The sequence below is a fragment of the Salvia miltiorrhiza genome, chromosome 7 (assembly GCF_028751815.1).
Source record: "Salvia miltiorrhiza cultivar Shanhuang (shh) chromosome 7, IMPLAD_Smil_shh, whole genome shotgun sequence".
Taxonomy (NCBI): domain Eukaryota; kingdom Viridiplantae; phylum Streptophyta; class Magnoliopsida; order Lamiales; family Lamiaceae; genus Salvia; species Salvia miltiorrhiza.
Window position 1 is genome coordinate 52,259,409 of NC_080393.1, and position 12,228 is coordinate 52,271,636.

At 44.0% G+C, this 12,228-nt stretch overlaps 1 protein-coding gene across 1 annotated transcript; it reads left to right on the forward strand.

Moving 5' to 3' along the window:
* Positions 1-211: 211 nt before the first annotated feature.
* On the forward strand, positions 212-11,818 carry LOC130994376 (uncharacterized). Its single transcript, XM_057919421.1, has 8 exons — positions 212-355; positions 8,804-9,643; positions 9,723-10,400; positions 10,487-10,681; positions 10,765-11,049; positions 11,122-11,200; positions 11,295-11,353; positions 11,543-11,818. Exons 1-8 carry the CDS (start codon positions 335-337, stop codon positions 11,816-11,818), a joined length of 2,433 nt encoding a protein of 810 aa, XP_057775404.1. The 5' UTR covers positions 212-334.
* The last annotated feature ends 410 nt before the right edge of the window (positions 11,819-12,228 follow it).

A 12,228-nucleotide genomic window follows, 5' to 3' on the forward strand; every position in this document is an offset into this window, starting at 1 on the left:
TCTCACATCATCCAAACATCATCAAAAGAACATCTCAACATCTTAAAAATAACAAGGGAACTTCATATAACTCCTCATCTCTTTACAAAGTAAATCAAACAAGGGATCTATACCCTAATTACTCAAACTTAAGCAATTAAACACGTCATCAAAAGCACGGGTATTACACATTAGGGTAATTTTTTATGTTAAATTAGGGTAGAAGGTTGAGAAGCAGCCGCACTAAATTTTTTCAAACGGATACTTCATTTTTTCGTGTGAGAGTGAGAAGCAGCCGCACTATCATTTTTTCAAACGGATACTTCATTCGGTCTTCTTCAAATCCATTCACGCCATGGCTTCTTCTTCAAACCAAGTAAGTATACTACATTTTTAAGTATTATTTGGTATATGTTTGGTCAATACATCGTGTTTATGTTAGATGAGTTTATTTGTTATTTGTTTTGTATATGTTAGATATATTTATATGTTGGGAATCTATATGTTTTGTATATGTTTCGAATTTTGTATATTTTTAAGTAAGTACTCCCTCCGTCCGCCAAGATTATGTAAAAATTACTATATTTGGCGTCCGCCAAGATTATGTCACTTTCCTTTTATGGCAATGGTCCCACCATCCTCTTTAATATTTTATCATTACTAACACTCTTTATTTACAAAAAACCCACTCAAAATTCAATCTCAACCACACATCTCATAAAGTGGTGGGACTCTTTCTCCACTACATCAAAATCATCACCAATTTTATTAAATCTCGTGCCCAAGCAATTTTACATAATTTTGGTGGACGGAGGGAGTATATGTTTTGTATGTTTCGAATTTTTATATGTTTTGTATATGGGTGAATTTTTATGTTAGAATCATTATGTTAGAATTTATATGTTTTTATGTTAGAATTTATATGTTTCGAATTTTTATATGTTTTGTATAGTATTGAATTTTGATTTAGATATAGTATTTGTTAGATTTATTTATATGTTTCGTATATGTTAGATATAGTGTAGTTGAGTGTTGTTACAAGTTTGAGTATAGTTTGAGTGTTGTTAGAATTTTTATTTAGTTGAAGCATATTTAGATATATTTAATCGTCTATTTAGATCATTAGGTTAATTTTATTGTATTACGCATAAAATAATAACGTTTTATAGGTTATTCAGAATTTAAAAATTTATAACATATTAATAAAAAAATATAGAACCACAATTAACCAATATCCGCCAGTAAATAATTTTTTTAAAAAGTAGCCGCCGGGTTTGAAAAAATCCGGCGGCTACTTCTGAAAAAAATTATTTACTGGCGGATATTGGTTAATTGTGGTTCTATATTTTTTTATTTATGTTTCTAGTAATTTAATAGTTAATTATGCATTATTATTAGTTGATGTTTGTTAATTCATTATGTTTTGTGCTCGACGATCTCACGTCGACAGCACGATCCAGCAGCTCAGGTCCGTCGACAGCAGCTCAGGTCTTCTCGACGATTTCACGATCCAGCAGCGCGGCGATCCAGCAGACGCAGCACGATCCAGCAGCAGCTCACGATCCAGCGCCGGCGCCTCTCCCAACGGTTCCGGCGCCGACGCAGCAGCCCACCGGCAGAAGGCAGATCACAGCAGCAGCAACTCGTCCCAGAAGCAGCAGAGATTGAGCTAGTCCGGTCCAGCAGCAGCGCTCGAGCTCGAGCCGCCCGAGCTCGACGTCGACGTGTTTGATCGCCGCTGGAGCTGCTGCTCGACTGGAATCGCCGATGTTGCTGCTGCTCTGGTAGGTGAGATCAATTTCTGGGCTTATTTGTGTTTGCCAATAAGGTGTTTGATGAAATGCCAGTGAAAGCTTTTTGGTTTCTTTTTCGAATTCCGGCGTCCTCTCTAACTGCATCATGTCGGGCAAGGGGGGCCTGAACCTTCCACTCGTTTCTAACAATTTTAACCCGAATGCTCGTGCTGTTTCTTCCCCAAGGAAACACCCTAGTTTGGTTTCGCCTGCTACTTCTGCTAATCCGAACTTGGCTTTGAACAAGGCCAACGAACAGTCTGGAATGATGGTCTTTTCTGATGGCTCAAAGGGACCTCAACGTACGCTTGTGGTTCCGGATGGTACTTCCCTTACGCAAGCACAAGGGATTCCCAATTCTAACCCTAATGGGGCGGCGGCTTCCTCTTCGACAACTATTCCCACGAATTCGCTTCGTCAACAAGTTACTGATATGGGAGAGAAGATTGATGCCCACAAATCCTATGCGGAGATGGCTTCTAACAGGGGCCAACGACGCTCTGACGTAGCTGCTCATAACTTTCATGCACTACGTCCCATGAAGGAGGGTGATCAGTTCTGTTTCAAAATGCCCAAAGATCTTCTTATCAAACAAATTTCGGAGTTTCAATACGCTTTGACAGGAAGACTTTTGCTTCGTAAAGGTGAAAAACCGAAGCCGGCAATGATGTTAAAAAAGGAGTTGAATGATTTATGGGGAATTGCTTCTTCTTGGCAACTTATTCCCCTTGGAAAAGGCTACTACACTTTGGTTTTTCAAAGTGAGGCGGACAAAACCTGTGCCAAGGTTAAAAACACTTGGGAACTTCTTAATGGTCATCTTCGACTCAGGGAATGGTCAAGGAATTTCGATCCCTTCAAGGAGCATTCTTCGTTGGCTAATGTGTGGGTGAGAATACACTATTTGCCGATAGAATATTGGCACGCGGAAGTGTTGGCTGGAGTTGCGAGATATATTGGGCATCCTATTAGAATCGATGCGGCTTCAGTGAAGAAGGATTTTGGACAGTTTGCGAGGGTCTTGGTCGAGTTAGATATGTCTAAACCTCTTCCTACTTCTCTTCTTTTTGATGAAGGAGATTTCGCTTTTTATATTGAGTTCACTTATGAAAAGCTCCCACTTTACTGCAACAGGTGCAAAATAACAGGACACTCTCCTGATAGATGTTTCAAAGCTATTCAAAAGGAAACTGACGAGCCAACTACTCACGTCAAGATTGCCACGCAACAACCAAGGGGAAAACAATGGCAAGAAATTGAGCATATTCAGACTAGGAACAACGAACATGAAGCCGCCTTGCATGAGCATGGAAATCAACCTGTCGGCGATCAGCAGATTCAGCAACATTCGGTTAAAGAGAAGCAACGCTCGGGGACTACGATTGGAAACACTTTTGCTGTGTTGGAAAACCTGAGAGGTGAAGAAACTGGGTTACAAATCTTGGAGGCTGAGCAGATAACTGATAAATCCGCGCGAGTTCAGCAGCAAGGATCCGGTGAGGACAATGAACCAAGAGCTACACCTCAGAAGGTTTCGCAGCCTTCGCATCGAGGCTCTTCGCCTCATCTGTTGGAGCAGGAGGAAAATGCTAAGAACAGAATCAGTGGTGAGAATGTTAGATTTCAGTTGAGGAATAATGAGGATATCAGAGGGCCGGATATGCTGGACGCTATCACCAACAATGTGGAGACATCGGTGTACGATAGGCCGCTTGAAGTTTATGTTTCTGAAAGTTCGGAAGAGGAGGAAACAATTGAAGCGGATGTTATAAGTGAGGAAATTCATTCCCGACAGCAACCAACTGATGCGATTGCTTTTGAGAATGCTATGAAGGCTCAGAGATTGGAACAAATTCTGGCATTGGCTAAGGAGCCAATTACTTCGGATATGGCAGCTAAGCGGCGCGGTCGGCCTTCAAAAAAACAGATCGCAGATCGTGCAGCGGAACAAATCTCAAAACAGTCAGAGGAGAGTATAAAACATCGACTTCGAAAAGCTGGAGATGCTGGCAATAAGCCGGAAGCTTTTGTTATTGACAATAGCAAGAAAGACTGTATTCAGGCGATGGAGAATGTCGCCCGTGAAAGCTGGGCGGCTGAGGTGGAAAGATGCGGAGGCTCCTCCGCACATTTCAATCAATCTTCATGAATATAATCGCCTGGAATGTCCGTGGTTTGACGGACGAATCCAAGCGGTTACTTAAGGAGCATTGTAACTCCTTTTCTCCTATTATCTTGGGTTTGATTGAACCTAAGAAGGCGTTTCGTAAGGTGAGGCAGAGCTACTGGAATTCTTTAAATATGGTGCATATTCATCAAAATTGTCGAGCATCTAAAAGTTCAAACATTTGGGTTCTTGCTCACCCTGATGTGATTACAACCATGGTTTTTTCCTCTGACCAATCTGTGATCGTTGATTGTATTTGGCAAACTTACAACTTTCGTGTAGCTATTATACACGGAGCTAATGACCAGATCCTCCGCCGTCAACTTTGGCATGATCTTCTCCATTTCACGTCGGGTAATACTGTCTTTATTGGTGATTTTAACGCAGTAAAAGGCTCTAATGAAAGGATCAGTTCTAGGTCCCCTTCAAGAAGCTCATGCTTGGACTTCTGCGCTTTCATTGATGATTCTCAATTCATTGAATCTCCTACTGAAGGGATTCGCTTTACCTGGTCTGGACGTCGGTTTCTTCCCCGTCATGTTGAATCTATCCTTGATAGAGCGTTTTTTTCCAAGGGTTTTGCTGATTTATGCGATTCTATTGTTACCACGGCGCTTCCGAGGCTCACCTCTGATCATTCTCCGTTAGTTCTGCAGTGCCGTCATGTTACTCCCTCTGGCATAAGACACTTCAGATTTCTGAATATGTGGACCCTTCATCCTTCGTTCTTAGATATGGTGAAGAATTCGTGGACGGTTGATGTTAACACTAATTGTCCTATTCTGTGTGTTATGTTGAAACTCAAGAGGCTGCGTTATGATATTAAGGTCTGGAATAAAGATGTTTTTGGCAACGTGGATAATTCGATTGGTCTATTTCAGAATCATTTGGCGGTCACCCAGAACCAGATTTCTGAAACTGGATATACTGATGAGCTTTTCGATGAGGAGATTCGTTTGCAAGCTGAGCTTAATGTTGCGCTTTCTAGAAAAAATAATTTTCTTCAACAGAAAAGCCGTGCCTCGTGGTTGCAAGATGGGGATAGAAATACGACTTTCTTTCACAGAATGATAAAATTCAAACGGAGGAATACTTTGATTACTCGCTTGAATATTGATGGTGTGGATGTCTATGATCCGAGTATTATTGAGCAGCATATCATCGGGCACTTCTCGGCTCTTTTCATGGATGATGGAAGCCCGAGCGCTGACCCTTTGGAGATTGAGGCGCTTTTTGATCTGCCGGTTTCGGATGCTCAGAATAATTTTTTGGTCAGTATTCCTGAGGAGAGTGAGATTGCAGCGGAGGTCTTTGGAATGGACGCTAATAGTGCCCCTGGACCCGATGGTTTCTCTGGTTCCTTCTTTCAGACTTGCTGGGAAATTATTAAGACGGATGTTGTAAGTGCTGTTCAAACTTTTTTCCGGTCTTCTTATTTACCTACTAGTTGCAATTCTAGTACAATGATTCTTATTCCAAAGAAGAAGGATGTTTCAACTGTTGCTGATTTGAGGCCCATCGTTCTGTCGAACTTCTTCTTTAAAATCATTTCCAAAATCTTGGCGTCAAGGCTTAGCAGGATTGCGTCCACTCATATCTCTAATAACCAATTTGGTTTCATTAGTGGTCGCAACATTCATGATTGCATTATGCTCAGCTCTGAGGGATTCAACTCGATGCAACGTACGAATCGGGGTTCGAATATGGCTTGCAAAATTGACATTCGTAAGGCTTTTGACACCATTCGCTGGGAGTTCATTATGCAAGTTTTGAGGGCGAATGGATATCATGAGAAGTTCGTCAATTGGATTTGGATCATTTTTAGCTCTGCCCGGCTCTCCATTCTTTACAATGGTCAGCTTTCGGGGTACTTCTCTTGTTCTCGTGGGGTTAGGCAGGGTGATCCGTTGTCGCCGATTTTATTTGGGATTGCGGAAGACGTCCTGAGTCAACTTATCAACAGTTGTGTGGAATCGAAACACCTTGGTCCGATGGGTTTCAGTCGGGCCACTTATTTTCCAACACACTTATTTTATGCTGATGATATTATCCTTTTTAGCACTGCTACGGTTCGTAATGCTCGCAAGATCAAGGAAATTCTGAATTATTATGGTTCGATTTCTGGTCAGGTTTGCAGTCAGGATAAATCGAATCTCTACTTCGCTAGGGGCGTAACTACGGATAGGAGAAGGGCTATTCAGCGTGTCATGGGTTTCTCTGTGGGGAATCTTCCGATGACGTATCTGGGAGTTCCTATTTTTGTTGGTCGTCCGCGGCCTCGTATCTCATGCCGATCTTTGATAAAATTGTCCAAAAGTTTGCAAGGTGGAAAGGTCTTCAACTGTCTATCGCAGGCCGTTTATGTTTGGTGAGGTCTGTGATTCAGAGTTCGATTGTGCATTCGATGATGGTTTATAAATGGCCTAAATCGTTATTGCATTCGCTTGACCGTAAATGTCGTAATTTCATTTGGACGGGCAGCATTGATCAGCAACCGCGTTGTTCTGTTAGTTGGAGACGGGTGTGCGCTCCTAAAGAGGAAGGTGGTCTTGGCATTCGTTCTTTTACTTTAATGAATAAATCTTTTTTGATGAAGCTGGCATGGAAGATGATAAAAGGTGATGATTGGGCTCATCGGATTATGAGGTCCAGATACCTCACGACCTTCAGCTATGCTAAACAAAATATTGCTAATTCGACTATTTGGCTCGGCGTAAAAAATGAGATTGATCCCTTGGTGGTTGATTCTTACTCTTGCATCAATAATGGTGCTAATACTTATTTTTGGAAGGATGATTGGCTGGGTTATATTTTGGTGGATAAGCTCAAAATTCCTCACTACATGCATGATTATCTCCATTTCTCTGTGAAAGATTACTACTATGATGGTCTGTGGCATTTCTCGGCTTCGTTTGTGAATTATTTTCCTGAAGTGGTGGCTGATATTTTATTGATTCCTATGAGCGAGGAAAAAGATTCTAGATATTGGAAGCATTCGCTCAAGGGGGATGTCTCGGCGGCTTTAGCCTTCTCTAAGAATTGTCATTGTTACACTATGGTGAAATGGGGGACTTGGATTTGGGAACCGTACATACCGATTCGTCGTTCGATCTTATGCTGGAGGATTCTTCATGGGCGTCTTCCAACCTTGGATACTCTTGTTAGACAAGGTATGGTCACTCCTAATGGTTGCCCCTTTTGCTATATGGATGCTGAAACCATTGAACATATCATGTGGAGCTGTCCTCGGATTAGTTACATTTGGGAAACGTTTCTGGTCTGGTTTCATAAAACGGATCTGTTAAGTTGCTTGGATATTCACACTTTTTTAGTGCTGGCTTGGAATGCTTGCTTCAGCCCCCAAATTTTGGCTTTTTGGAAAGCAGGCATTATTTCGATCCTTTGGAAGATATGGGACTGTAGGAATGCGCTTGTTTTCGATGATCTCCGTTTTGAGGCTCGGTCGATTCTTGCTTTTGTTAAAGCTTATTTTAAAGAGATGGATTCTAATTTTTCACGGCTTGGTACCATCAAGAATACTTGGACTGACTACGTGATTGTTAGAAGTCTTGGAATTGGCAGTCGAGCTGCTCCTCCCCCTCGCATGGTGGAGGTTTATTGGTGGCCTCCGGTGACTCATTGGATTAAGGTCAACACCGATGGCTCTGCTAAAGGGGCTCCTGGTCGTATTGCCGCGGGAGGAGTTTTTAGGGATAATTTTGCTTCTGTCCGTGGCTGTTTTCACATCAAGGGTGGTAGTGGGTTTGCTTTTGAAGCTGAGCTTCTCGCGGTTATTACTGCTATTAATATTGCTCATGATCGTGGCTGGCTCCATCTTTGGATTGAGTCCGATTCGATGTATGTGGTGCGGTTGTTGGAGAATCGCTCCACGGATGTTCCCTGGCGTTTCTTAGCTTCCTGGAAGCAGGTTCTTCGTCGTCTTCATGGTTTTTCTTTGATTGTTACTCACATCTTTCGGGAAGGAAATCACCCCGCGGACATAATGGCCAATGATGATAGACAAGAGGGATGGTGGCCTTATGCGATTGACGATATTAAACATGCGGTGGCTCGTGATTTTTCTACCCATAGCTTTGTTAGAATGGTGCTTTAAGGTGTTAGTGTTTGTTTCGAATAGGTTGGATGCTTTTCGCGACAGGTGCGGTTGCTTCGTTGGGGTTTCGATTGTCTGCTGGTGTTGGGATGGTTTTGCAGGAGGGTGGGCGATTTCTGGTGTTAGGGTCGGGGTGTCAGCGGTGTCTTTTTTCAGTGCTCGGGTGAGCTCGACACTGGGAGCCGACTGGTCGGACCTCTTGGATCTCCGTGATCGGCGTGTTTCTACCGTTTCACGTCGAGCTTGATTGAGGAGCGGAGGTTTTCGTCGTCGATGTGCCGCCTCTTGGAGTGTTATCTTCTTCTTCTGTTTGCATGGTTTTTCTTCGTCTGCTGATTTTCCTTTTAGTTTCGCTAGTTGTGGCTGGTGTCGTGCTGTTTCTGGTTTTCAGTTTGGTTCCTTTTTGGTTGGTCGTGTTTTTGCTTCTTCTTTGCTTGTTCTCTTTTGTTGGTTTGCTTTGATGTGTTCGGGAACCGAGCTGCTTAGGGGTGATGGTTCGGCCGGAATCTCTGAAGTTGTCTCACTTCCGTTCCCACACAGCTCCTTTTTAGACGAGTACTCTTTTTCCCTTTTAAGGATTTTCCGACCAGGTTTGCCTTAAAAGGGTTTTAATGAGGCTCGGCCCTTAGTTTGTTGTTTGTGCACTCAAGGGTTCTTGGTTCGTTTTTTCTCTTTCTCTTTTTAATAAAATTTAATTTAAAAGTAAATTCATTATGTTTTGTAAATTGAGTTATTTTTTGTATTGAATAGGTCCGTTATTCGAGACCCGAGACGATCAATCGTCCAACAGTTGAGATCAGTACGTACTACAATATTAAGTACCTGTCGACAGTAGCGGGGAGACTACAACAAATTGGCGATTTTGAACTGGAGAATACGTTCAGGCAGGGGTGCTTTGGTATGATGTTGGATTGGCAGCCGGGCCAGAAGTGCAATGCTGCATTGCACCATATTGTCTCTCGTCATCTTAAGATGACGAGAGACGATGAGGATGATGAGATCTGCTTCAACATCAACGGGAGGAAGGTTGACTTTACTCCGAGAGATTTCGCTCTCGTGACAGGATTGGCCTTTGGGGATGATCCTTTTGATACTTTGGCTGAGCACGATCTGAGCGAGGCTCGGACATTTATACAATTTTGCCGCGGGAAGCATGTGTCAGTGCAGGGGCTGGCGGATATATATTTCGACACCGCCAGTCGAGTGGTTGACCCCGACGGCGGGTTCTACCTCCGTGTGGCCCACTTGTTGGTGCTACACGCATTTGTATTAGGAGTGGACGTGCGACGACCCGTGCAGTCCTGGACTTGGAAGCTGGTGGATGATTTGACAGCCTTTTCAAGATTTCCTTGGGGATCGTGCGCGTATAGGAGCTTGAACTACAGGTTGAAGAATACCACAATTAAGAATGATAAGACCAAGTACCACTTCTACGGTCCTTCTTGGGCCCTATTCATTTGGGGTCTTGAGGTTATTCCCGACTTGGCAGCAGCCATAGCCATATGCAATGCGGGAGTTCACCCTAGATTCAAGAGGTGGACGTTCGTGAAGACCAAGGTCGATGGGTTACAGAGTTTATTTGAGACAGAGGTAATAATTTAGTTGTTTATTTGTTAATATTATTTTATTTTATGAATATTAATGTTTAACTACCTTTTTTTGTTTCTAGGAGAACGGGATATGGGAGATGATCCCCGATAAGTACGAGGTCACGACGCATTACTGGCGATCGGTGGCAGGCGTCAATGCCGGGCCAGGGGTTCGAGTACCAGAGCCGGGAGTCTTTGGTCATAGGCAGCCTCGGGCGCGTTACAGTGGTGGGGACCGCAACGAGCCTACTATTGAGCATCAACCACGGCGTCGCAGTACGAGACAGGATACTGGCAAGCGCCCGAGACGACTAGTAGTGGACACCTCATCGAGCAGCAGCCATCACGATCAGAGCGGGGGCGATCACCCTGTAGATTCTGGTCGAAGGTCTCACAGTCACAGAGCCCCGAGGCCTAGGCACGAGGATCAGAGTAGAGCTCCTGCACCATCACAGTGGAGCGAGCAGGATTGGCAGCGCATGCAGCACATGATGCGCGAGAGTGAGGGACGGATAGCGAGGAATGTGGAGGTCAGCCTGTTCACGAGGATTAAGAATTGGTTCGAGGAGAAGTTGGATGCTATGCATTGCCGATGCTCGCATAGCACTGATGTTCATGTGCCCAGACCTGCTCCACGATCTCACTCTGACAGGAGACGCGAGCCCGAGCCCGAGCCCGAGTCCGAGCTGGCGCAGCGAACATCCTCAGAGGCCCCATCGCATCACCGATCCCCTGCACACGAGTCTCCTGCACAAGAGGCGGGATATACTACTGGTGATGGCATGCACACCCCACAGTGGCAACATGATCCGTTTGGTGGCTCGACTAGTGGGGGGATGTGCAGACTCCGCACATGGGTGTCCACCACTTGCCCATATTCGGTGAGTCGAGTTCTTATGGTGGGCCACGCTTCTCGTGGGCTGAGCAGGGCACGAGTTCAGCATACCCGCTTGAGCTGCCTCGTTCTTCGATGCCGATCCTTAGAGATGCCGGATATTCTCAGGCAGAGATGCACGAGTATTGGAAGCAGTATAGTGGGGTATGTTGTCGTTGAATTAAATTTACAAGTCATTTAAATTATGTCAACAATTTTTAACTTGTGTTGTTTTAAATGAATTATAGGGAGTTTCTGAGGCAGTAGATGTTGTTCCCCTCAGTATTTGTGCACCAGAGGTTCCACGCAGAAGCCAACGACAACGGAACCCGTCGGCTGCACTTCGGTCACCATACGTGCACAGCGCCGTGCCGAGACCCGTCGAGCAACAGTATGTTGACGGGTTTGAGCGTATGATGGAAGCTGGCCGCCGTGGACACTACCAGCCGGTGGTGGTGGCAGAGAGCGAGCACCCTCTCCCATATAACTTTTGGACCCAAATGCAAAACACGAGGACTAACCTCTCGAGCAATGTTGGTTAATTTATGAAGCAGTTTTTATCATGTAAGTCTGTTTACTTATTACTAACATTTAAGTACGTGCAGGCTGTTGATATGTACATGATGACGATGAGATCGAGGTTGATGAGGGGTGCTGACTATCATATTGGATACAGAATTATTCGTAAGCATTTAATTAAATATTATGCTATTATAATCAAATATGCTTTTAATATAATGTTTAATTGCTGCAGAAATATTTGGATGATGAATTCAAGGAGTTGCTGTCAGCATGACGCACTATGTTTCCCTCGAAGGCAGAAGGACGGCTTTCGAGGTCCGACGCAGTTTATTCTTCGTGGGTACCGCATCCCAAGAAGATGTATCTGGTGTATGGGCATGGGGTATCTTCGATTCATGGGGATTGGATGCATGCCACAACGGTACACATATATATCTATAGTATAAATATGTTGGAGTAGTTCATTTTTTATTTCCTCTTCACCAATTGCATTTGCGTGTGCAGCTCATTTTGCCTATATTTGTGCTGGGACGTTACATTACATGCCGAGTGGATTTGCTGAGGGGTATTTGCGACATCTTCGATTCGCAGTTGTTCAAGACCTTGCCGCAGAAGCGCTTCGATGTGATCGCCGCTCTATATCTGCTGCAGTGCCTGTTGGGTAAGCTGCTTGACGTGTCCAAGTGGTTCGAAAGGACACGGATTGTCCAAAACCCGTTGGAAAACCTCTCATGGCGAAGGTTGAAAATCCAATATGCCGAGGAGAATGAGCAGTTTTAGCAACCAGATCAATGCAGCTCCGGTGTTTATGCGTGCATGTATGTGGAGCGTCTGATATCAGGCTCGCCGAGCCTTGCGTGGGGCAATGGGCACGCCGCCGACTATAGGCGCAAGATAGGCAGTAGCATCTATGAGTTTTGCATCCCCGCGGAGCAATAGATTATGTATTTCAACATTTAAATAATAATTATGCAAATGACGTTTTGATTAGATGTTGGAGTATCTGTTTGAGTATGTTTCTATGAGTTTCCACTTGCATCCTACATAAAATTATGAAATAAGATGATTTACTAAAGTACCCGCCAGTAAATGATTATCCGCTATCAGTAGCCCTTGCAAAAATGTCAGCGGCTACTGACGGCGGGTAATGAATTTCTGGCGGGTACTTGAAAATTTCATCTTATTTGATA

Coding starts and splice junctions, on each gene's coding strand:
- LOC130994376 (XM_057919421.1), top strand. CDS start 335: ATGGCTTCTTCTTCAAACCAA. Junction 10,682..10,764: donor ATTGGAAGCAGTATAGTGGG/GTATGTTGTCGT, acceptor AATGAATTATAG/GGAGTTTCTGAGGCAGTAGA. Junction 11,050..11,121: donor GGACTAACCTCTCGAGCAAT/GTTGGTTAATTT, acceptor AAGTACGTGCAG/GCTGTTGATATGTACATGAT.